A 26,129-nucleotide genomic window follows, 5' to 3' on the forward strand; every position below is an offset into this window, starting at 1 on the left:
AAGCTACAGACAATTAAAATCTGAGATTTTGTGTCACATGCCATAACATGACCTAGTCATCTGAACCCAGACATATCTTATTAGCATAAAATATTCATCTGACATACTGATTCCAGTTCCTTGTCATATTGCCTAAGACTCTTCATGGCCAATCCAATAGTCTCAGTAGAAGATACTTACATTGTGTGCACAAAGAGAAAACAGACTGATTGTAACACATTCAAATCGAAGTAAAGCAAATCGAAACTACACAATATGACCGTGTCACCGGGACAAATACACAAAGGTCATGCACCGTACAGTAAACGTGCGGGGTTACAACTGTCAAAATCGAGTGTACAACACACTAAATCAGGAGAAGCTATTTATCATAATAACATTTCAACACTGCTTCTTTTACTCTACAATTATGAAATAAGAATATATGCGTGCAAAACTGCAGCTCTGCCGATTCCTTGGTCTTTGTAACTCGCTTTCCTAAATTTGAAATAAAAAATACAGAAAATGGCGAAATCCTCTCACGCTTTTCATCTTATTTCCGTTTGTTAAAACGAAAATGGACGGTAAAAACTTGTAAGACGTACATTTGTACAGTATAATTCATAAAATCTATCAGAAAATATTAAGATGAACTTACCAAATCAGAGAAAAATAACAAAATTCCGAAGTTTTATGCCAGACAGTGTAAAGGTCATAGGTTGTGACCTGCTCCTCCAGACAGAAAGAAAGAACAATTTTCATTGGTTGTTGACAATCCCACATGTTCCATCTACGCGCAACTGGTACTGCGCATAACAATGGGAAGAGCTTGAAAAAGTGAAAAGTGAAATCGGAACGACATCGTTAAGGAAATATAAGCTACTGTGGCAAGGTAAAATCTTATGATAATTTCAAATGATAGAATATCTATATAGGTAGCAAAATTATGATATTTTTGTAAATGACAATTCCTTTTTATTTGTACAAACTAAGATTATTTCAGAAACGGTGAAAGAGTATAAGTTACCTTAGGCGAATAGTCCTGGTACACATGTGTGATAGCTATAGTTTGCCTGCATATATATGTGAATTTATCTATTTAGATCAGTAAAAAATGTTTCGCAGAGAAAAACAAATGCCTAATGTATTAGCTTGTAACTTGCAAGGCGGATGCTCAACGTATTATAATCACTATACATAGTCCCAACTAATTTGACGCGATCCTGCTCCTAGGAAATATCGAGATAATTTTTTCATATGGGCAATATGCCCACTCACATCTAACACTCAAAAGACCAAAATAGTTGAAGCAACTTCCGATGAAATTTTCATCGCTGTCGACGCTTTTCATGATATAGGTTTAAATGCCGATTATTTCACGAAATTAGCCATAAATTCAGATAAAACATACATGTATTGAAAGGGGATTCAATTCCTCATTGATTTGTGTAAAAATTATCAAATAATATCCAAAATTACGATTTTTCTGGTGATTTAAACCTATGTATGTACTGTACACGATTAACGTTTACCGTGTACAGTACGCCAATATGCTCAAATGATAAAACCAATAACTTTACATGACCGTGTACTGTGATTTATCCTCCATTATTTTGGTCCTTCCAAGTTTTGATGTTTAGATTGCCCTGTCACAAATAAAAAACAATCTGAACGTCGAATTATTCGGACTATTATAATCACAGGCCCCACTTAAACAGTATCCTTATGGTATGGCATTTATATAGTAAGAAAAAAGAAAATGCCATACCATAAGGACAACGTTAGATGGGGCCTGTGATTATAATACATTACACAGTTGATAAGTCAGTTCCTTCCTGATTAGTCCAAATAATAGGACGTTTTGGGACATATTAACTTTTGACTGTTGCTGTCCCATCACGTCCAAATTTATTCTGCATATATTTCTGTTAGGAAATCCCTAATGAATTCCATTGGGAACATTTTCTAGTGTACAATGTATTTGTAATGATTACATCTCAGATAATTAATTTATGTTGTCAGGCCAAAAAAAAATAAATGTCATGCCCCCCCCCCCCCCCCCCCCATGTTGACATAAAAGCATAGGGAATTGCCTCACTGTTTTGTTTTGTTCACACATGTTATGTTGACATAAAAGCATAAAATTGCCTCACTGACATTTTTTGAATGTATATTTTGTGTTTTAGTTCCTGATCATGGGGAGTTTCATATTACAGCCCTGTTTACACTTATATGACGAAGATAATCATTTAGTTCTTAGCATGAATATTTGCTTCAATGAGTGAAATAACATACAAAAATATAGCTTTGCAGATCCCTGGAATGTGAAGTTAATTCATATATTGCCAATCTATGTGATCCAGAACTCATATGACTGGGACACAATACAATCGATAAGTTATTTTTTAAACAAGAAAATATTTTTATATTTCCAACTTGCCACTGTGTAATGATTTTGTTGGATGACAGAAAACAATTGTTTTTTCACAGGTGTCCCAGTGCGTTTTAGTTTTTAGCTCACCTGTCACATAGTGACAAGGTGAGCTTTTGAGATCACCCTTCGTCCGTCGTCCGTCCGTCCATGCGTCCGTCCGTCAACAATTCCTAGTCTGCACGATAGTGGTTTCATTTATGATTTTATTTTAACCAAACTTGCACACAACTTGTATCACCATAAGGTCACGGTTCCTTTCTTGAACTGGCCAGATCCCATTATGGGTTCCAGAGTTATGGCCCCTGAAAGGGCCAAAATTAGCTATTTTGACCTTGTCTGCACAATAGCAGCTTTATTTATGATTTGATTTTACCAAACTGGCACACAACTTGTATCACCACGAGATCTTGGTTCGTTTCTTGAACTGGCTAGATTCCATTATGGGTTCCAGAGTTATGGCCCCTTAAAGGGCCAGAATTAGCTATTTTGACCTTGTCTGCACAATAGCAGCTTCATTTATGATTTGAATTTAACCAAACTTGCACACAACTTGTATCACTATAAAGTCTTGGTTCCTTTCTTGAACTGGCGAGATTCCATTATGGGTTCCAGAGTGATGGCCCCTGAAAGGGCCAAAATTAGCTATTTTGACCTAGTCTGCACAGCTTCATTTATGATTTGAATTGAATCAAACTTGCACAAAACTTGTGTCACCATAAGATCTCGGTTCCTTTCTTGATCCGGCCAGATCCCACAATGGGTTTCAGAGTTATGGCCCCTGAAAGGGCCAAAATTAGCTATTTTGACCTAGTCTGCACAGCTTCATTTATGATTTGAATTGAATCAAACTTGCACAAAACTTGTGTCACCATAAGATCTCGGTTCCTTTCTTGATCTGGCCAGATCCCACAATGGGTTTCAGAGTTATGGCCCCTGAAAGGGCCAAAATTAGCTATTTTGACCTTGTCTGCACAATAGCAGCTTCATTTATGATTTGATTTTAACCAAACTTGCACAAACTTGATCAAACCACGAGATCTTGTTTCCTTCTTCAACTGGCCAGATTCCATCATGGGTTCCAGAGTTATGGCCCCTTAAAGGTCCAAAATTGGCTATTTTGGCTTTTGCAGCCATATAGAGACTTCATTTATGGTTTTATTTGATACAAACTTCCAAAATATCTTCAGCAACAATAAATCTTGGATTCCATGACAAATCAGATCCAATCGTAGGTTCCAGAGTTATTATGTCTCCCCCAGGAGACATATTGTTTTTGCCCTGTCCGTCCGTCCGTCTGTCCGTCCGTACGTCACACTTCATTTCCGAGCAATAACTGGAAAACCATTTGACCTAGAACCTTCAAACTTCATAGGGTTGTAGGGCTGCTGGAGTAGACGACCCTTATTGATTTAGGGGTCACTCCGTCAAAGGTCAAGGTCACAGGGGCCTGAACATTGAAAACCATTTCCGATCAATAACTAGAGAACCACTTGACCCAGAATGTTGAAACTTCATAGGATCATTGGTCATGAAGAGTAGATGACCCCTATCGATTTTGGGGTCACTCCGTCAAAGGTCAAGGTCACAGGGGCCTGAACATGGAAAACCATTTCCGATCAATAACTAGAGAACCACTTGACCCAGAATGTTGAAACTTCATAGGATGATTGGTCATAAAGAGAGGATGACCCCTATTGATTTTGGGGTCACTCCGTCAAAGGTCAAGGTCACAGGGGCCTGAACATTGAAAACCATTTCCGATCAATAACTACAGAACCACTAGACCCAGAATGTTGAAACTTCATAGGATGATTGGTCATAAAGAGTAGATGACCCCTATTGATTTTTGGGTCACTCCTTCAAAGGTCAAGGTCACAGAGGCCTGAACATGGAAAACCATTTCCGATTAATAACTAGAGAACCACTAGACCCAGAATGTTGAAACTTCATAGGATGATTGTACATGCAAAGTAGATGACCCTTATCGATTTTGGGGTCACTCCATTAAAGGTCAAGGTCACAGGGGCCTGAACATTGAAAACCATTTCCGTCAGTAACTTGAGAACCACTTGACCCAGAATGTTGAAACTTAATAGGATGATTGATCATGCAGAGTAGATGACCCCTAACGATTTTGGGATCACTCTGTGAAAGGTCAAGGTCACAGGGGCCTGAACATTGAAAACCATTTCGGTCAGTAACTTGAGAACCACTTGACCCAGAATGATGAAACTTCATAGGATGATTGGTCATGCAGAGTAGAGACCCCTACGATTTTGGGTCACTATGTTGAAGGTCAAGGCCACAGGGGCCTGAACATGGAAAACCATTTCCAATCATAACTTGAGAACCTCTCGACCCAGAATGTTGAAACTTCATAGGATGATTGTTCATGCAGAGTAAATGACCCTATTGTTTTTGGGTCACTCCGTCAAAGGTCAAGGTCACAGGGGCCTGAACATTGATAACCAGTTCCGATCAATAACTTGAGAACCACTTGACCCAGAATGTTGAAACTTCATAGGATGATGTTCATGCAGAGTAAATGACCCCTATGTTTTTGGGGTCACTACGTTAAAGGTCAAGGTCACAGGGGCCTGAACATTGATACTAGTTCCGATGAATAATTGAAACATTGACCCGGAATGTTGAAACTTCATAGGATGATTGAACATGCAGAGTAGATGACCCCTATTGATTTTGGGGTCAGTCTATTAAAGGTCAAGGTCACAGTGGCCTGTTCATGTAAAATCATTTTTTGGAAATAACTTGAGAACCACTTGACCTACAATGTTGAAACTTAATAGGATGATTGGACATGCAGAGTAGATGACCCCTATTTATTTTGAGGTCACTTTATCAAGGTCACAGGAGCCTGAACAGTGACTTGAGAACCACTAGGCCAAGAGTGGAAATTTAGCGGGATGACTGGACATGCCAAGTAGATGATCCTATTTGCAGCCAACCATCAGTGTCTCTTTGACTTTCGCTCCTGACCCCTATTGACTTCTTGCCTATAGGACTTTGCATTGGGGGAGACATGCGCTTTTTTACAAAAGCATTTTCTAGTTTTATATCTGATTACCTCCCCTGATTGTAATCAAAATGGATTTATATCAGTAAGTACTTATAGGACTTATTTGAAATTTCATTATTGTTATTAGTTGGACAGAGACAATCAGGGTAGATAACTATGGACTGGTTTTATGTCAAATTACCTCCCTTTATTTCAAATTAAAATGGGTATATCTCCATAACTAATGAAGATACTGATCTGAAATTTCATTTATGTCAACAGATTTATTTGGCAGATCCTTCTTTTGTTCACTTACAATATCTATAATATTTTTTTAATTACTTCCCTTTTACGTTACTATAAATAGCTTATTTTTAGTAACTTTTTTATTATTGGCCGTAGGGAAAAACCGAGACCACTTTTCTGTGGTACAACATGGATGGTACCTCCAATTTTTAGGTGTGTTTTGACATATCTATACCTTGTAAGAATTTTTTTTTCTTTTTGGTTAAATTTCTTCTCTTTGTTGTTCCTGTCCTTTGGACTTTGATATTTTACTGAGGACCTTCTTGTCCTCAAGTGCAATGATAACAGGTGAGCGATATAGGGCCATTATGGCCCTCTTGTTTTCTGAAATGAACTGGGATAGTCCAAAATGATCCGTATCTGACCAAAGTGGTGACACCACTGTTGTTCCTACAATATATTTATTTACTAAGGCTGGATCAGTATGATAATTTCAGTTGCGGGGAATTCCAGTTAAAACACAGATGTTGTTACTGTGCGTGTTGCTGTTTAACTTTTAGCAATTTTAATACTTAAAGACATAAATTAAAAACAAAACAAAGTTAAAGTTCTGGTATACTAATAAAGGCCTTGCATACTTATAGAGTTCTCGGTCGAAATTTACAACTTTATATATGCATTTTCCGACGTATAGCTCTGGAATATAGATTGATACATCTATTAGATGAAAAGATTATGCTTTAATGTTTCTTTAACAATTTTAACTGAGTTCAAATTTTATAGGAGCACACTCAACTAGACATTTCCAGTTTTCTCACTGCAGGGAGTTGTGTTATAGCTTGTTGCTCACGAACATGTTACCCGAAACAAACAATTATTTTTTACACGTTATGTTGCAGCTTTGAAGTTATAGGTGTTACTAGCTGTTGTATTGAATTGCCAATATGTATCGTGTAATGCTTCTTTATTGCAATACGTATCATATCGATTTTTTCCATTCAATACACAGCCCTATTATTTACTTTGCATTTTCAAATCAAATGTGGTGATTTAATTTACATGGCAGTTTTTTGTCATTTTGACAGCTCTACTTTCACTCTTTTTTTCTTTTTTTTAATTTTTGCATTTGTTTGATATATACGTGGTTTGTCACACTTTTAACCACATGAGTACCTGGAGAAATATGTAAGACACACAATAATCATAAAGGTAATGACAAAATACTTTTGAAAAGGAAGCTTGATATCTTCTACAAAATTTGACATGAACAGCTGAAGAACATGTGATATAAGAAAAATGTATTGTTTAATAGAGAATAAGCTGTCTTGAAAGTTTTTTTACTTATTTCGAACAGTTTGGTATATTCATTTATGATAAACCAAGGCCTTTGTGGCGTTGAAAACTAAAACAAAATATCATCCGAGGGGAGGTTTCAAAAGGCTTTACAAAAACCTTAATATTTGAATGTTCAATCACAGACACTTGGAGGTCAATGCCTCTCCCCTCTCCACCCTTGCAAAATATCAGCCAATATTTATAGTCTTTTAAAACACACTGAGCACATATCTCAAGCACTGAATATATTTTGTTACGAATACAGCATGTTTGAAAAATTACCATTTGCTATCAATGCAATAAAAAGTAAAGACAACTTACTCTGAGTGTTTCAACACAAATTGCTTGTCCAAGAAATACGAGAATACATTTGAGCTTGGTTGGTGTTGCTCATTCAAATTTATCAACAGTGCCGGGACACAGACGATATCATCAATGGTTTTAATAAAAAATACTCGCCTCCGTCAGTCCGAAGTCACCTGCCGCAAAGGCCGAGAGGTCTGAGGCATTTGTTCATAATGTTGCATTTTTAGCTCGACTATTCATAGATTAGTAGAGCTTTTGGACTCGCCCATGCGTCGGCGTCTGCGTCCCGATTTGGTTAAGTTTTATGTATGTAAGCTGGTATCTCAGTAACCACTTGTGGGAATGGATTGAAACTTCACACACTTATTTACTGTGATAAACTGACTTACATTGCACAGGTTCCATAACTCTGTTTTGCTTTTTTACAAAATTATGCTGACATGCACTAAGCAAGTCCCATAACTCTACTCTCTTTTTTTTCAAAATTATGCCCCTTTTTCGACTTAGCAGTTTTTGGTTAAATTTTTGTATGTAATCTGATATCTCAGTATCCACTAATTGGAATGGATTGAAACTTCACACACTTGTTCACTGTCATGATCTAACATGCACTGTGAAGGTCCCATAACTCTACTTGGCATTTTTACAAAATTATGCCCCTTTGACTTAGCAGTTTTTTTGTTAAGTTTTTGTATGTAAGCTGGTATCTCAGTATCCACAAATTGGAAAGGATTGAAACTTCACACACTTGTTCACTGTCATGATATGACATGCAGTACAGAGGTTCTACTTTGCATTTTACAAAATTATGCCCCTTTTTCAACTTTTGTATTCATTCAATTGACAAGGCTGTTGAATAGTCGAGCGTTGCTGTCCTCCGACAGCTCTTGTTTATTCATGGATCAGCTTAAGGGATATCCTATCAAACAAATTGTGTATTCCACAAAATGACTACAAAATAGAATTTTGTTCTGAATATAACAAGAAACTTCAACAGCATGTAATGATTTAAATGAAAAATAAGTGACTTAAAGTATAACTAACACATTGTAATCACTTAATTTACATGCATTGCTTCATACAAAGTATAAAATTGATGAAATCTATTGAATAGTTAAATGAAATAATAAATTTCAGACATACTTTCGTCTTTGTGATGTTACTGAAGAGGTGCATGGGGAACAAACTGTAGCAAAAAAAAAAATGTATTTCTAGAATATGTTCATAATAAGTAAAATTCTTTGAACTACATTACATTACATGTAACTAGTGAACATTAAAACAAGTATTAAGTAAAAGGTAGCACTTCAGAAATAAACTTGACTTGAGCATTGACCTCTTTGGAAAAATGCAGACAAAGAACTTTGTCCAGAATTTACTTAAACATCGTCTCCCTTGAATCTACTGGTCAGAATTACACCAGACTTGGTCTGTATTATCCTGACAAGGTCCTCTCAATTTTTTTCAAATGGTTCTGCTTGACTCCTTTTAAGGGACACTGCACACTCATGATATAGCATCTGAAATAGTTCAAAAACAAATCACTGTTTTGGATATATTATTTCTTCAATAAACTATTCATCAGTACCTGTTCAATAAAGAACAGAAAGTCTACTGCCGCTACGCTTCTGTTCATCTTTTTGTTTTCCATAGACTAGTACTGATGAGGGGCTTCAGTGGCCAAGTGGTTAAGGTCGCTGACTTCACATCACCTGCCCTTCACTGATGTGGGTTCGAGCCTTACTCTGGACGTTTAATTCTTCATGTGAGGAAGCCATCCAGCTGGCTTACGGAAGGTCAGTGGTTCTACCTTGGTGCCCGCTCATGATGAAATAATGCACGGAGGGGCAGCTGGGGTCTTCCTCCACCATCAAAGCTGGAAAGTCACCATATAGGACCTGTGATTGTGTCGGTGCGACGTTAAACCCAACAAATAAACAAACAAACAAAAACCAGTACTGATGAATTGTTAGACATTGAGAAATAGCAAAAAATTAATATTTAAACCCTCTCAAATGCTTCACTTGAATACAGGCTAAAATTGAGACAGAATAATGGCCAGTTAGTTTGCTGCAGGGTTGGTCATCCTTATATGACCGGCCACTTCCCAGTGGAAAAAAAAGTTTTTGTTTTTTTCCTGAAACTTCCCAAAGTTTTGAAAAAATATTTTTTGTTTTCAAACTTTATTTCTTTTTGTAATTTGGCAATTATGTTTCACTACTAAAGAAGTAATGAGCTCATTTGGATTAGGAAACTACCAAATTTTATCTGCAGTTTAAACACATCCTCTTTTGCAGAAGGAAGAAAGGCTGCTTCAATAAAATGCCAGGGCCTCTTTCCAATTTCCTGTGTTGTAATGACAATTTCAAAACATTAGTTGTCGTCTGATATATCATGGTTCTAAGTTCAAATGCACATGAATTGAACCGCGAGGGTGCTAGCCAGAATGGTTAATTATCTGAACAATGAATTGTGGTTAATTAGATGACAAACCACAAGAATACCTTGATTGTTTTCATTCTTACATGGTCATTGAAATATTATGATAAAAATACTAATAAACAGGATATCATATGGCAATTTGATGTCAAAATTTACGCCATATTGCTCTCTTACTGGTCTCTGTATCAACTGTTGTTTATCGCAGAATATATAGAACTTTAGTACAAACCTGTTCTTTTGAAGTAACTGCCAACTTCCCCACATGAATCAAAGTTGGAGGACGAATGATTTCAAACACAATGTCTTTTATCAAATTGCCACAGAGAATACAAGCCTCGCCAGAGGATGGAATTCCTGAGCCGGCAACCAGTAATATTGAGCTAAGCAGGCTGGCTGTGTAGACTTATAACCCTTTTAGAATTGTATTTATGTTTTCCAGATGTAGTGGGTAAGAGATATTGATTTAATGCTGTCCGTCAGTCTATCTGTATGTCACAAACTTTGTCATCACAAGTCCTCCTACATCCTAGGTAGATTTACACCAAACCTCACAAACTGATAATTTCAAGGAATGTTTTGCACCTTACAGTTTTGTTATTTTTAGTGGAGTTATGGCCAATTGAATGATGTTTTGGTTATTTCTCTGATATTACCGGGTGCATTTCCATCAAACCTTACAGGAATGATCTGTATCAAGCCTCATAGTGCATATTATCACTATGTTTGGGTTCAGAGATTTACAGTTGAGTTAGGGTCCTTGATTTGTCATATTTTACCTTGTCTGTGCTAACTGCTCCCAATACCACCCAGGAGGAATTACACAAAACCTTACAAAAGTGATCATTGCCAAAAAAAAATGGGGATAAATATCCAACAGGGGAAGCCATGTTCCAAAAACACAGCTTCCCCAAACGCCAACAACCGAGCATGCGCACGCGCACTCTACCAACACACACACTCACACAAAGCATGTTTTATATTATTGGGTGGATTGCTACGTTACAGGAGTGATAAGTGCCTAGCAATATGCAATATGTGCATATTTTTGGCATGTTCCAGTTCATGGATTTTCAGTGGAGATATGGCTCTTGATTTGTTGTATTTTACATGTTCCGCTTGGCTGAAGTTTACCAAACCTCACAAGCGATCAGTGTGAAGCATAGTTGTGTTTATCATCAGCATGTCCCAGTTTAATGATTGACCCTTGATTTGTCAAATTCTGTCCTTTCTCTGCTACTTCTATACCACTGGTTGAAATTCAGCCCACCCGCTTAGCTCAGTAGGAAGAGCGTTGGTCTACGGATCGCGGGGTCGCGAGTTCGCTCCCCGGGCGGGGAGTATGTTCTCCGTGACGATTTGATAAAAGACATTGTGTCTGAAATCATTTGTCCTCCACCTCTGATAATTCATGCGGGGAAGTTGGCAGTTACTTGTGGAGAACAGATTTGTACTGGTACAGAATCCAGAAACACTGGTTAGGTTAACTGCCCACCGTTACATGACTGAAATACTGTTGAAAAACGGCATTAAACCCAAATCAAACAAGCAAAACAAAAACTGGCTGAAATTCTGTCAAGCTTTACAGGACTGATCAATGCAAAGCCCAGCTGTGTATATTGTTGGAATGTTATGGTTTCAGCCCAGCTGTGTATATTGTTGGAATGTTATGGTTTAGGGATATTCACTGCAGTTATGGCCCCTAATTTGTGGCATTTTACATTGCGTCTGCTGTTACATTAAGTATGGGAAACATTACGTTTTTTTTTTGTGAAAAGCAAGTTCTTCTTGTTTTTGCTTTTATAAAATTTTGGAATTAACCCCCTTTAATTCTAAAGTACATGTATTTCAATTTAATTTCGAGTTTCACATAAATTTGCATTTGATACATAATTGGATGTTTCAAAGATTTGAACCAAAGGCAAGGTTGCGAGTTGCTTCAAAATTAATTTATTTCCAAAGTTGTGAACAATACCAATACTTGACCATAGTCTGATTAATCTAAAGACACTTTTACAAAATGCTACAGTTTGTACAGTTTTTCATGGTTTCTAGTGATGAAGACTGCTTGACAAGCGTATGAGGCATTACTGATGATATATTGGATTGTTAATACTGACATAATCGTTACCTCAGCTATTAGGTTATTCTTATGGTAACCCATAAATGGTCAGATATTGGATTGACCATACAATAGCCCTACATAACCTGGTCAAATGTTAAAAGCCGGACAGGTCTATGTTCTGTTTAGAGAAATAAGGTTAGGAAAAGGTCAGATATTGAGGTACAGTTTGCTATTGATCAAGTTTGGAGGTCATTGCCAACTGCAGAAGAGGCATTTTTTTTTATTGCATATTAGCAAGGCTTTTCAGAGTGAAAAATATATAGATTATTAGATAACTAGATAATTTTTTATCAGTCTTCATGAAACTTTATAATATTGTACAATGGACACAGAATCTTGGGAAAAGTTTGATAAGGGGCTAGATAATCTGACATCGTGATCTTGGTCAATTTTGATAATGGGCAAAAGTGCTTTTGCATTTACAGAGTAAGGGCCTTTGAATAAGTGCCTTATTTCAGGCATCCACATTTCTTTAGGAGCTTCTGTGGTATAGTGACTTCAAACAGGCTGTTTTCTCATCATTTTGGGAATGCCACCAACACTGGTACAGTTGGGAAATACCTCAGTCTGTAATTTGTCTTAATTGGGAATAATGGAAACTGAACAAAATATGCTTGATTTCTTTTTTAATAACATTTTAAAATGTGTAATGGTATATCGGTAACTGTTCACTAAATTTAAATGAGTAAAAGTTTACAAAATAGTGGAACTGTTGTTGAAAGGCAAAAAAACCTAGGCAGTAACAACGGTTTGGTCCAGAATTTGGAATAAAACATACCTGGTACTGTTTTGCATTGGGATTGCCTCCTTTTGTGAGTGATAGCTTTATAGGTGGAAAAAAGCTCTGTCAAATCACTTCTTCCTCTGTTACTTGGTTCGAAACTTTGCTTGAGGCGTAGACTTCTTCATATCAGGAAACCACTCAGTCGGTTTATATAAGGTTGGTGGAAATAGTGCTACGAGAGGCACCTTGAGCTTTCCCCACCATATAGAGCTGAAAAGTCGCCATATAATAATTGTGTTGGTAAACATGAAACCCAACAAAAAGGAAACAAAACATTGCTTAACAGTTTTCATGAAAATGTATGCAGAATAAAAATTAAAGATTTGCCATATTGGGGGAGATTGCTTCCATAGCATTAGATTTTAATTTGTCAAAGTTGTATATTTCTTGAGAATTTTTTGTCTCAGTTACAGCTGAGTTGTTGCCCTTGGCTGAATCAGAATTGCTGCATTTTCGGTTTAGCTTGCATATATCAAATTGTTTTTATTAAGTGATAGGACAGGTATTCTTATGAGAGATATGGGCCATCATGACCCACTTGTTTCCAATGCAGATGTGGACAGAAATTGCATGAAATGGTCAAGAATGGCTGCAATATTTGCTATATCTATTATTTTTAAAGATAGTATGGGGTAAATGTGTGTTAACAGTAATCTTCTTAATGGGAAGTATATTATTAGTCATTTGTTAACAAGAAGAGCTTTAGGGTCAGTACTTGACCTACCATGGACAGAGGTCATGTTTGCACAGTAACAGCAATTTAAGTCTCTTTCATGTCTGACAGGTGATAAATGCCTCTGATTATTATAATGATTATACCTGAATAACACAAACATGTGCTTACTAGATATGTAAGCAAAATATTTTTTTTTTAAAATGATTGTAAATAACTTTTATTTGCATTTACACTTAAAGGCTCACAATGCCATTGTTTATAATGCAATATTTTCTTATGAACCTGAAACCCTATTTCTGGTAATGGTTTCCTCTATATTTTTCAAAGATTTGAATATTGATAAACCGAGTTGAATGTTTTAATGAATCCAACGTTTTAGATTACTTCTCTTTATGGTATAAAGTTTATGTGTGGTATTCTTTAGTGCTTTTATAACCATGTAATTATGCATATCTATTTGGACAGATGTTTCATCTTTTAAAGCCTTATGGAGTGTTAAGTGGTGTGTTTGTTGAAAAATAAATTTCTGTAAGGTACACTGTTCTAACAAGAAAATTTTGTCGCAAGAAAAAGTTTGAGAAGCTAGTAACAGCAAAGGGGATAGTGCACGATGCCGGGTATTGGTATTGGGCCGCTGGTTTAAATGACTTGGTGCATTCTGATGCATTTCAAAATGGATATTGAAGTACAAAAAACATGCAAGCATTTTAAAAATCTTTGATAAAAGTCATTATCCTAAATTACCTCCATTATTTAAAAGCATCTGCTTTTATAAGGCTCATTAAAAGCTTTGAAACCTACACCAGATCTAGTCATAGCCTCTATGCCGTCTAAACAGCTGATCGCATGTATTGACATGCTGCCGTCTGACTGAGGCCCGATATGGGTAGCCGAATTCAGAGCTCTATGTATAGATCTACACCAGATCCTGTTACATTCATTAGACCTAGCATTGCATTACTGAGCCTGTGCATATTTATACTTGTAAAATCTTTCAAATAGTTTCTCTTGCAATATTAGACATATATTTTCATTGTCTCCATTTTCAAGCTTTTTATGCCCCCAAAGGGAGGCATATTAGTTTTCAACTGTCCGTCCGTCCGTTAGTTAGTTCGTTCGTCACAAAGTTAACTTTTTGCATGAAGGCACTTTACTCACGAACCACTGCACCCAGGACCTTCAAACTTCACATGCTGATAGAATTATTGAGTACACCACCCCTACTGACTTTGGGGTCACCAGGTCAAAGGTCACAGGGGCCAACGTTAACTTTTTGGGGGTCACCTGGTCAAAGGTCAAGGTCACAGGAGCCAACATTAACTTTGTGCATGAAGGCACTTTACTCGTGAACCACTGCACCCAGGACCTTCAAACTTCACATGCTGATAGTACTTATTGAGTACACCACCCCTACTGACTTTGGGATCAAAGGTCAAGATTACAGGGGCCAACATTAACTTTTTGCATGAAGGCACTTTACTCGCGAACCACTGCACCCAGGACCTTCAAACTTCACATGCTGATAGTACTTATTGAGTACACCACTCCTACTGACTTTGGGTCACCGAGTCAAAGGTCAAGGTCACAGGGGCCAACATTAACTTTTTGCATGAAGGCACTTTTTCACGAACCACTTCACCCAGGACCTTCAAACTTTACATGCAGATAGTACTTTATGAGTACACCAACCCTACTAACTTTGGGGTCAGAGGTCAAGGTCACAGGGGCCAATGTTAACCTTTTGCATGAAGGCACATTACATGCTAACCACTTCACCCAGGACCTTCAAACTTCACCTGCTGATAGTACTTATTGAGTTCACCACCCCTACTGACTTTGGGGTCACCAGGTCAAAGGTCAAGGTGCTGCAGGGGCATTTGTCACCATTAGTGACAGCTTTTGTTTTTTTTGTGCTCCCCCAAATTTTTTGTTGGCAGGGAGGGGCGGAGGAGGAGAGCACTTAAACATGCGTCTATCCAAATTTGTGTTGAGCATATCTCAAAAGGTATTTGAATCAGGGTCATCAAACCTCACAGGATTGTCATTTAACATGTGAACATGTGCACCTGGTGTATTATTGGGATTTCACACAGCTAGACCAGAGTTATGGGCCTTAACTTAGTGAAATCTGTGCATTAAAAGGGCCTAAAAGTTTGTGTCACATGTAGTCACAAGAAGTGTTTTACCTAGGGTTATGAAACATCATAGGAATATTATTTAGCGTATGGTATATTGGTAGATGACCATGAGGTGATGTGTAGAGCACAGGAACTAGGTCTATAGGCCAAAGGTCAAGGTCATTAATGGAGCTCAAAGGTCAAATTTGACCCTCATATTTCATGTCTGAAGCATAAGTGAATAACAATGTAAGATATTGACTTTAAGCTTTGATAAGTAGCTGATGATGAAACAATGTGCCAGGCACATGAACCTGGTCAAAGGTCAAGGTTACAAATGGAGCTCAGATTTGCCCTTCAAATTTCGTGTCCGGAGCAAAACTTTAGAACCTTTCAAGGTATTGACTTCAATCTTGGCATATAAGTAGGTGGCAATGTGACAATATGCAGAGTACATGAACTAGGTATGTAGGTCAGAGGTCTAGGTCACAGTAAGGTAAAATCTGTCTGTCATCTTTTGTGTCGAGAGCATAACATAACAAATCAAGATACTGACTTCAGATTTGGCATATGGGTAGGTGGTGATGAGAGGATATGCATGGTGCATGAACGTGGTCTGTAGATCAAAGGTCAAGGTCAGTAATTGAGTTAAAATCTGTCCTTTGTATTTTGTGTCCAGAGCATTCAAGGTATTGACTTAAACTTGAAATACGAAGGTGATTTGAGGAGTGCAGCAATCCACATTACAAACTCCTGATGTCACAATGACAGAGGTCATGTGTAATGTACAAGAGCCATAACTCTACCTTGCATAAACAATGGGCTCCCCGCACCACTGTCAGTGATAATGATTTCACAGGAATGGAAGTTTATTGATGCAAGAAATCCACAAAGAATGTCCTCCATCATTGAAACGATTGCATAGAATATAATGTTAAGGAAACAGCAGCACACTTGTAAATATTTATTCTAGACTGACTTGTTTATTTCAGAATGAAATGGTTTATGACCTGGTTATCTCCCATGCTAGTTTTTCTTTGTTGCCATGGTTACAACTGGAGCAGCCTAAATCTTCCGGTCAGTCATGTCCCATACTTCTTTACCAACAATCCGGATATTAGAGATCTATGCAAGCAAGATGAGAAATGTCCATATAAGGTAATTATTATTTTTGTATATCTGAAGAACTTTTGATGATGACTTGCATGTGAAATCGGGTCTGCTTTCCTGCACATTGTCTCCTTTAAATGTTGGTATCCCAGAATTTTGTACAAGAACCTGTCATTTAAATTGTTGCTATTTAACATGTATATATACAGTTTCAGTATTCAGGAAAGTAATGAGAATATGGACCTGTTAGAAAGGAGCTACCATATGTGCCTTTAATGTGAAAATTATTTTAGTAACTGGTATATTTGTGACAGCTGGTTTAAAGTAATAAACATGTATTGATCAGTTTAAGTAACACTTTTGAAATATTAGTACAATAACTTCTTATTAAATTTTCTTTAAGCCTTCTTGCTTGACACCTACATTTGTTAGTTTGTACTTGGCACAAGTCTCAATAAATGTGACAGTGCTTGGCACCTATATTATATGGAAGTCACTCTGCCTGTGCTTGACATTAGTATCTCTTACATTATGTAGTTTCTCTGTGAGTGTTCTTGTCAGTAGTCTCTCTTAACAGATGTGCTTGACACCAACATTATGTGATACTTTCTTTGTCTTTGCTTGACACTAGTCTTTCTTATGGAGTATGCCTGACACTTGCTTTATGAGGTTGTCTGTCTTACTGGTTGTACTTGATGCTAATCTCTCGTATCGGTTGTGCTTGACACTAGTCTAACTTTTCAGGTATGCTTGACACTTACATTATGAGGTTATCTGTCTTACTGGGTGTGCTTGTCACTAGTCTTACTTATCAGGTATGCTTGACACAAGTTTACATTATTAGGTAGTCTGTCTTACTGGGTGTGCTTGACACTAGTCTTTCTTATCAGGTATGCTTGACACTTGCATTACGAGGTAGTCTGTCTTACTGGGTGTGCTTGACACAAGTCTTTCTTATCAGGTATGCTTGACACAAGTTTACATTATTAGGTAGTCTGTCTTACTAGTGTGCTTGTCACAAGTCTTTCTTATCAGACACATACATTATGAGGTAGTCTGTCTTACTGGGTGTGCTTGACACTAGTCTTTCTTATCAGGTATGCTTGACACTTGCATTACGAGGTAGTCTGTCTTGCTGTATGTGCTTGTCACTAGTCTTTCTTATCAGACACATACATTATTAGGTAGTCTGTCTTACTAATGTGCTTGTCACTAGTCTTTCTTATCAGACACATACATTATGAGGTAGTCTGTCTTACTGGGTGTGCTTGACACTAGTCTTTCTTATCAGGTATGCTTGACACTTGCATTACGAGGTAGTCTGTCTTACTGGTTGTGCTTGCGACTAAATGATGGTATACTCTTACTATTTGTGCTTGACACTTATCTCTTACTCGTGTACTCGAGGTAGTCTGTCTTACTGGGTGTGCTTGACACTAGTCTTTCTTATCAGGTATGCTTGACACTTGCATTACGAGGTAGTCTGTCTTGCTGTATGTGCTTGTCACTAGTCTTTCTTATCAGACACATACATTATTAGGTAGTCTGTCTTACTAATGTGCTTGTCACTAGTCTTTCTTATCAGACACATACATTATTAGGTAGTCTGTCTTTCTGGATGTGCTTGACACTAGTCTTTCTTATCAGGTATGCTTGACACTTGCATTACGAGGTAGTCTGTCTTACTGGTTGTGCTTGCGACTAAATGATGGTATACTCTTACTATTTGTGCTTGACACTTATCTCTTACTCGTGTGCCCTGCAAAAGTTTTATAAAACTTCGAAAAAATGTTGTTGTTTTTTAACTTTTGATTTTGTCAAATTTTTTATGCAGAGACAAAAAATTTTTGGTCATAATATTGGCTTTATATGGATATCTTAAAAGATTTAGATCCTACTTCCAGCTTTAGAGCTGATATCTGTAATATCAGTTCACAAAAATCACTGTTACAGGTTAGGTGGACCAGCCAGTAGGTTAACCCTTAGCCTGCTGCAGGCGAATTTAACAGCCTTTGCAAACAGCTTGGAACCAGATCAGACGCCGATTAAATCGGCGTCTGATCAGGTTCCAAGCTGTTTGCTACTCTGACAATATTTCTTCCAATTTTGGAGCAAATTGAATGAACTTTACAATTTTAGCAGACGACATTTCCAGCAGACGACAATTTATCTAGCATGCTAAAGGTTAAATTAACTTTATTGTCGAAAGTTATATAATTCACGTATTAAGTAGTTTTCAATGATAGATTGCAACTTGATTGTTTGAATATACCTGTTATATTTCTAGACAGCCTTGAAGGAGAAGAGATGTTGGGGTTATGAAAGAGAATGTGCCATTGAAAACAGATTGTCTTTGCCAGAATGCCCGGGTGATAGCAGAGGATGGTAAGTTATAAAAATAGAACATGGAACAAGTGTCAGAATGTCTTGATGACAGTAGGAGGATGGTAAGTCACAGAAGGTTTTGATGACAGTAAAGGATGGTAAGTTGGTGAAAGTACCAAAATGTCTGTGTGACAATAGAGGATGGTTAGTGCCAGAATGTCTTGAAGGCAGTAAATGATGGTTAGTGCCAGAATGTCTTGAAGGCAGTAAAGGATGGTTAGTGCCAGAATGTCTTGAAGGCAGTAAAGGATGGTTAGTACCAGAATGTCTTGAAGGCAGTAAAGGATGGTTAGTGCTAGAATGTCTGTATGTTAGTAGAAGATGTGTAAGTGTCGGACTGTCTGAAGACTGTAGGTTATGTTAAGTGACAGGATGTTTTGATGAAACAGTAGATGGTAATAGACCGAATGTCTTGACAACAATAGAGGATGGTAAGTGACAGAATGCCTGGATGATAGTAGAGGATTGAATGTCTGGATGGTTGTAGAAGGTATTAAGTGCAAGAATATTTGGATGACAGTAGAGGATGATAAGTGCAGAATGATTGGATAACTGTAGAGGCCAGTAAGTGCCAGAATCTTTAGTTCAGTAGTGGATGGTATGTGACAGAATATTAAGATAACAGTACAGGATGGTAAGGATGGTAGTACAGGTTGGGAAGTGCCAAAATGTAGAGATAGCAATAGAAGATGGTAAGTGAAAGAATGTCTTGATGACAGTAGAAGATGATAGATGTCTATATATTTGGATAGCAGTATAGGCTGGTAAGTGGCAGTATGTCTGGATAATAGTATGACTTAGTGGTCACTCTGTTAAAAGTCAAGGTCACAGGGGCCTGAACATTGAAAACCATTTCCGATAGTAACTTGAGAACCACTTGACCCAGAATGTTGAAACTTCATTGGATGATTGTTCATGCAGAGTAGTTGACCCCTATTGATTTTGGGGTCAATCTATTAAAGGTCAAGGTCACTGGGGCCTGAACATGGAAAACCGTTTCCGGTCAGTAACTTGAGAACCACTTGACCCAGAATGTTGAAACTTCATAGGATGATTAGTCATGCAGAGTAGATGACCCCTATTGATTTTGGGGTCACTCTGTTAAAGATCAAGGTCACAGGGGCCTGAACATTGAAAACCATTTCCGATCAGTAACTTGAGAACCACTTGAGCCAGAATGTTGAAACTTCATAGGATGATTGAACATGCAGATTAGATGACCCCTATTGATTTTTGGGTCACTCTATTAAAGGTCAAGGTCACAGGGGCCTGATCATGTAAAATCATTTCAAGTCAGTAACTTGAGAACCACTTGAACCAGAATGTCCAAACTTCATAGGATGATTGGACATACAGTGTAGATGACCTCTATTGATTTAAGGGTCAGTTTATTAAAGGTCAAGGTTACAGTGGACAGAAAATGGAAATCCATTTCTGGTCAATAACTTGAAAACCATTTTACCTAGAACCATCAAACTTCGTAGGGTGATAGGACTTAGAGTACATGGCCCCTATTGTTTTTGGGGTCACTCCATCAAAGTTTGGGTCACTCCATCAAAGTTTAGCCAGCCTGCTTAGCTCAGTAGGTAGAGCGTTGGTCTACGGATCGCGGGATCTTGAGTTCGATCCTCGGGCGGGGCGTATGTTCTCCGTGACTATTTGATAAACGACATTGTATCTGAAATCATTAGTCCTCCACCTCTGATTCATGTGGGGAAGTTGGCAGTTACTTGCGGAGAACAGGTTTGTACTGGTACAGAATCCAGGAACACTGGTTAGGATAACTGCCCGCCGTTACATGTCAGACTGAAATACTGTTGAAAAACGGCATTAATCCCAAAACATACAAATCCATCAAAGTTCAAGGTCACAGGGGACTGTACGTAGAAAACTTTCCAATCAATAACTTGAGAACCACATGACCCAGAATGTTGAAACTTAATAGGATGATTGGACATGCAGAGTAGAGGACCCCTATTGATTTTGGGGTCACTTGATCAAAGTTCAAGGTCACAGGAGCCTGAACATGGAAAATCGTTTCCAATTCATAACTTGAGAACCACTAGGCCCAGAATGTTGAAACTTAGTGGGATGACTGGACATGCCAAGCAGGTGATCCCATTTGCAGCCAACCGTCAGTGTCTCTTTGATTTTCGCTCCAGTCCCCTATTGACCTCTTGCATATACGACTATGCATTGGGGGAGACATGCACTTTTCTACTAAAGCGTCTTCTAGTTTAACCAAATTTACAAACTTGTGGAATATTTCAGGTGAATACATTTTTATGGGAATTTAGTTTTGAATTTTCGTTATATTTCCGTGATGTTTTTCTAAAAACATTTTATTTAGTGAAAAGGTACTCTTTTGATGATGTTAACTGCATATGATAGTGACATACGAGTTAACATGTGTTCCCTAAACATTGTGGGCCAGAATTCAAGTATTTCTTCCAGTTAGCAAGTAGAAAGTCTGGCTAAATAACAGTTTTCAAGCATTTTAAATTGAACCCTTAAAACATTGTTTCTTTTGACTTTGATCCTCTACTAAAATTGCTAACACCATATTGATTTGTTTATTAAAAATTTCTGCCATGATGTAATTATTTTTGAAATATGAAACTCCGGTGAGGAATTCAGGGCCATAATGGCCCTCTTGTTTGTTTCAGTAGGACTTTACCCAGATCAGGAACGATACAAAATCTCCTGATTCTTTTTAACAGATAAGAGAATGGGGAATTTATTTTACAGGTCATCTACAAAAGAGGATCAGTTAGATCAGTTCTGGAAAGGCGCTGACTTTGGTTATGTACTAGAAAGAAGGAAAGAGATGAAACAGTTCTGTGTTCCAAAATCTCAGGTATCTTTTTATTAGGACAGAGTTAGGGGATTATATGCCTTTGCTTGTCTGTTTGTCAATCCATTAGTCATTCCATCATTCCCTCAGTTATTTCATGTCAGATTCATAACTCATCCATCTAGGGATTTTGATATTACTTAGCAGAAATGTTCCTGTTATAAGGGCTGCCAGAGCTAAAACTAGAAGTTCCTATAAACCAATCAACCTTGGTCTATACCATCATTTATAGGGTATTTCCCCAATTTTGTTCAGATAGGGACAACTGGCCCCTTTTAGGAGCCTGTAGTGTGAAAAATAGGAAAACCTTTAAATGACATTTTCACGAACAGCTTGTTGGATCTTCATCAAACTTGATCTATAGCATCATTACAAGGTCCTGTCCCAATTTTGTTTAAATGGGTACAGTTGGTCATTTTTATGGCCTGCTAGAGCTAAAATAGAAAAACCTTCAAACAACTTCTTATGAACCACTATATGGATCTTCATCAAAGTTGGTTTATAGCATCATTGTAAGATCCTTCCCAAGGTTTGTGAAAATTGGGGCACTGCATGATTATAAGGTCCTCCATAAGTTTTTCAGAGGGTACACTCCACCCCTTTTAGTTGCTGCAAGAGCTGAAAATAGAAAAAAAAACTTGAAAAAAATGTCTGCTCATGACTGCTTGATTGATCTTCATCAAGCTTGGGTCTGTAACATCCTTGTAAGGTCCTCTCTTCAGTTTGTTCAAATATTGGTATTAAGCCCCATTTTGGGACAGAGCTTAAAACAGAAAAATTTTGAACATTTTTCTTCTCATGAAGTGCTAGATAGATTTTTAACAAACGTGGTCTGTTACATTTTTATAAAGTCCTCTGTTAAATTTAATCAGATGGGGGCTTTTTGCTCCTTTAAGGTAGTTCTGCACGTTTGAAAAACTGGAAGTGATGGCGTAACGTCATTTATCCGGAAAACATAGAATAAAGCCTGGATTCGGCGTACGGAAATGAAAATCAATTTATGAATTAATCGAAACCTGTCAGTAAATTTGTTATAATGGCACTGTTGCTATATTTCTGAAGTCAAAATATTATATTAAAACATATGGCACGTTAAAAAAATCAAAATAATTTCTTAAAAATAACGTGAAATGCCCGGTTCCCTTTAATCATGGTAAAATATCTCAAAAGTAAGCACATGGACCTGTACCTTTTATTTCACCAAATTATAGGCCATGTGTTTATTTATGTGAGAAGTTTCATTAAAATCTACATTGTAGAACAAATTCTGTTCGCGAAAATGTTATGAAAGTTATGATTTTCCCATAGACTCCCATTATGAAATATTACGTGAGGTCCAAATTTTTCAAAACAGTCTAGCAAAAAATCAAGCACACGACGCTATCTTTTTTATTTGCTGAATTTTCTAGGTATATTTTGAAGTTTTGAAAAATTGGAGTTTAATCAAATTCTACATTGTAGAAAAAAATTGGATCCAAACGTGCAGAACTAGCTTAAGTGGACGCTTTAGCTATTAAAAACTAGAAATATTTTCAGATTACTTTTTTTTAGCAGATCTTCAAAGAATTTGGTATGTAGCGTTCTTATAAGGATCTCTAAAATTTGCTCTAATAAGGGCACTTAACCAGTTTTATGTTTTAGCTCAACCGAAGCACAAATTGCTGAGCTATTATTATCACCCTGTGTCTGTTGTAATCTGTTGTCTGTCATACATCATCAACAATTTGACTGTTAACACACTATATGTTACAATATTTGTCTAATCTTGATGAAACCTGGTCAGAATATTGCCCTCGATCAAATCTCTGATAAATTTGTTACTCGCATCTGGGGTTAAAAATTAGGTCACAATGTCAGTAAATAGGAAAAGCTTTGTTAACGCCCTAGAGGCCACATTTTCTATCTCATCTTATGAAACTTGGTCAGAATGTTTGTCTTTAAGAAATCTAGGTCAGTTTTGAATTTGGGTTATTTGAGTTCCAAAACAGTATAATCATTAGAGTCAAATTATAGAAAAACTGTTTTACAATTTTTTTACTTGATATTCTTAAAACTTTGTCAAAATGTTTGTCTCAGTGAAATCTAGATCAGTTACCTGAGGTCAAAAATTAGGTTACTGGGTCAACTCTAAGAAAACCCTTGTTAACACCCTGGAGGTCAAAAACTAGGCCACTAGATAAAACCGTAGAAAAACATTGTAAACACTCAAAAGGCCACCTGATCTGCATGAGACATGGTCAGAAAGTTTGTTGGTTAAAATCTAAAATAAATGTGTAAATGGGTCACTTAGGGAAAAAACTAGTTTTCTACTTTCTTGCATTAAGACAACCAGCAGCTTATCAAGCCTTATGTCATAAAAAAAGTCAGACAGCGATGAAATCAGCTTTAAGTTTAACAAAATAATCACTGCTGTGTGTCAAGTTTCGAACACTATATATACAGTCAATAATAGAGTTATGGTAGTGTCTCACTCAGTCATTGATTCGAAAATGGCTGATTTTATTTTTGAATTAATTCATTTTCCTAGTAATGTCATTTCCAATGCAAGGATTATTGTTTCAATTAAGTTGTTTTCAAAACTTCCAACTGACAGTTTTGTAACATTTCTTGCTATATGAATGTATGTTAAAGAGTTTTTTTTATTATTAACACCGAGTCACCAGTTTGGCATAAACAGCATCTCACCCAAATAGAAATGAAAAGTAAATTGTGGAAAATAAAGAAATGCGTTCAATTTTCATATCAGTTGATCAATGAAAGTCAGTTTGCAACCTGTCGTCTTTATGCAGTTGCATATTTCTAAAGTCGTTAATGTACTCGCACACATGTCGACAATTAAAGACGTAACAGCGTCCCTGATTGGCCGAGTACAATCACCTCTGATGTAACTATTAATCTGATTTGCTTTCGGAAAAATCTCACAAGTACCTGCAGTAGGCGGAGCTTGAATTATGCCATAGGTGGCTTTATTCAATGTATATTTATGTAAGCAGTTGGCGAGTATGGATCAAAAGAAATATCAGGAGACTTGAATAATGCTTTGAGGGTCTGAATTGCAATTTAGGTCATATTTTAGAAAGCAGATGGTCAATTTTCACCTGTCCACAGACAAGCAAAATACAAAAATTCTGTTGTCTGGACCCACAAATGTACGACTCGGGGCAACTCAGACATTTGATTTTGCCGGCCTGGTATAAGTATAGAATTTAAGTAAACATAGAAATGGGTACCTGAGGTAACTTGTAACCATAGTAACTATGTTACTAGGGCATATCTGCGAAAAACTTAACAATCTACTGACTTAAATAAAGCATGGTCAAAATGTTTGTCTGTATAAAATACAAGCCAAATTAGATACTGTGTTGATCTTGGGTAAGAATAAGGTCAGATGAGCGATATAGAGCCTTCAGGGTCCTCCTGTTTATACTAATCAAAGTTGTTACCATTCATGATTCAGTGTGTCATATATTTGCATGATGAAATAGTCAAAATTCAGGTGAGCAAACTCGGGCCACCTTGGCCCTCTTGTTGGTTTAGTATTTGTATGTATAAAGGTATCTCAGTAGCCACTAGAGGAAAGGGCTTTAAACTTCACACATATCTCGTTCACCGTGGTGATAATTTTAAGACATACAATGCACAGGTTCCATAACTCTGGTCACTGAATTGTATCCCTTTTTCGACCAAAATTTTTTTTGGTGTTGTCTGTTATCTCATTTTAATAAGCATCAGAATAGGGAAAAGCTCTTGACTCAAAGCTCTTGCCCCTTATTTACTTGTTTATGTTTTCATTATGATAACTTCTTAGTGACAAGACTTTTGAATAACTGAGCACTTCTTTAATCCTTTTGTGATATTATTTCTGTTCAATGTTGACAGGTATTTGAGAGATATCAAACTTGTTTGAGGGCCCTGTTTTACGTAGCAGTTCTTCCTTCAATAATTTTTGCATTTTTCACTCATTGCTGTTCATGCTTGGATGGGATTTAAAGAATTGTTTTATTTTACTATCGTATGTTTCCAGTTGTCTTAGATTTATTATATATTATAGAAGAGGATTTTCTAGTAGACACTTCCTGTGTATAAATGATAGAATCTTTGTTATTTTCATTTCAGGACGATTCCAGTTTGGAATGTGCGAAGTACACAAGATATTGTCGTGCAAAAAATATTTATTTAGATTTTAGACGTGCAACATTTACAGATAATGAAAAGTAAGAGTTTATTGTTAGGCTTGTCTGGACCTTGTAATCCCTTAATTTCACGGACATTAAATTTTTGGTTTTGGCCAAAATAGCTATTATCTGGGGATTTCGAGTTTGA

The 26,129-nt window shown here is 37.0% G+C and overlaps 2 protein-coding genes across 3 annotated transcripts in view; one reads left to right on the forward strand and one right to left on the reverse strand.

The window, feature by feature from the left end:
• LOC123529388 (nuclear receptor subfamily 2 group C member 2-like) overlaps nucleotides 1-724 on the reverse strand; it is a 44,231-nt gene extending 43,507 nt beyond the window's left edge. The window contains exon 1 of one of the 2 annotated variants that reach the window (XM_045309703.2): nucleotides 638-724. The gene's annotated coding sequence lies outside the window, so the exon portion shown is untranslated. Of the gene's footprint in view, nucleotides 1-180; nucleotides 330-637 lie in introns of those variants that run through there. The other variant, XM_045309704.2, reaches the window with a different exon arrangement.
• Nucleotides 725-732: 8 nt separating this feature from the next.
• Nucleotides 733-26,129, forward strand: part of LOC123529389 (EGF domain-specific O-linked N-acetylglucosamine transferase-like) — a 72,237-nt gene continuing 46,840 nt past the window's right edge. Inside the window, exons 1-5 of the mRNA XM_053521319.1 lie at nucleotides 733-871; nucleotides 16,450-16,615; nucleotides 18,855-18,952; nucleotides 21,701-21,809; nucleotides 25,923-26,020. Of these exons, the coding sequence (XP_053377294.1) occupies nucleotides 16,451-16,615; nucleotides 18,855-18,952; nucleotides 21,701-21,809; nucleotides 25,923-26,020 (470 nt within the window). The 5' untranslated portion in view covers nucleotides 733-871; nucleotide 16,450. The remainder of the gene's footprint in view (nucleotides 872-16,449; nucleotides 16,616-18,854; nucleotides 18,953-21,700; nucleotides 21,810-25,922; nucleotides 26,021-26,129) is intronic.

This window comes from Mercenaria mercenaria, chromosome 13, assembly GCF_021730395.1.
Source record: "Mercenaria mercenaria strain notata chromosome 13, MADL_Memer_1, whole genome shotgun sequence".
Classification (NCBI taxonomy): Eukaryota; Metazoa; Mollusca; class Bivalvia; order Venerida; family Veneridae; genus Mercenaria; species Mercenaria mercenaria.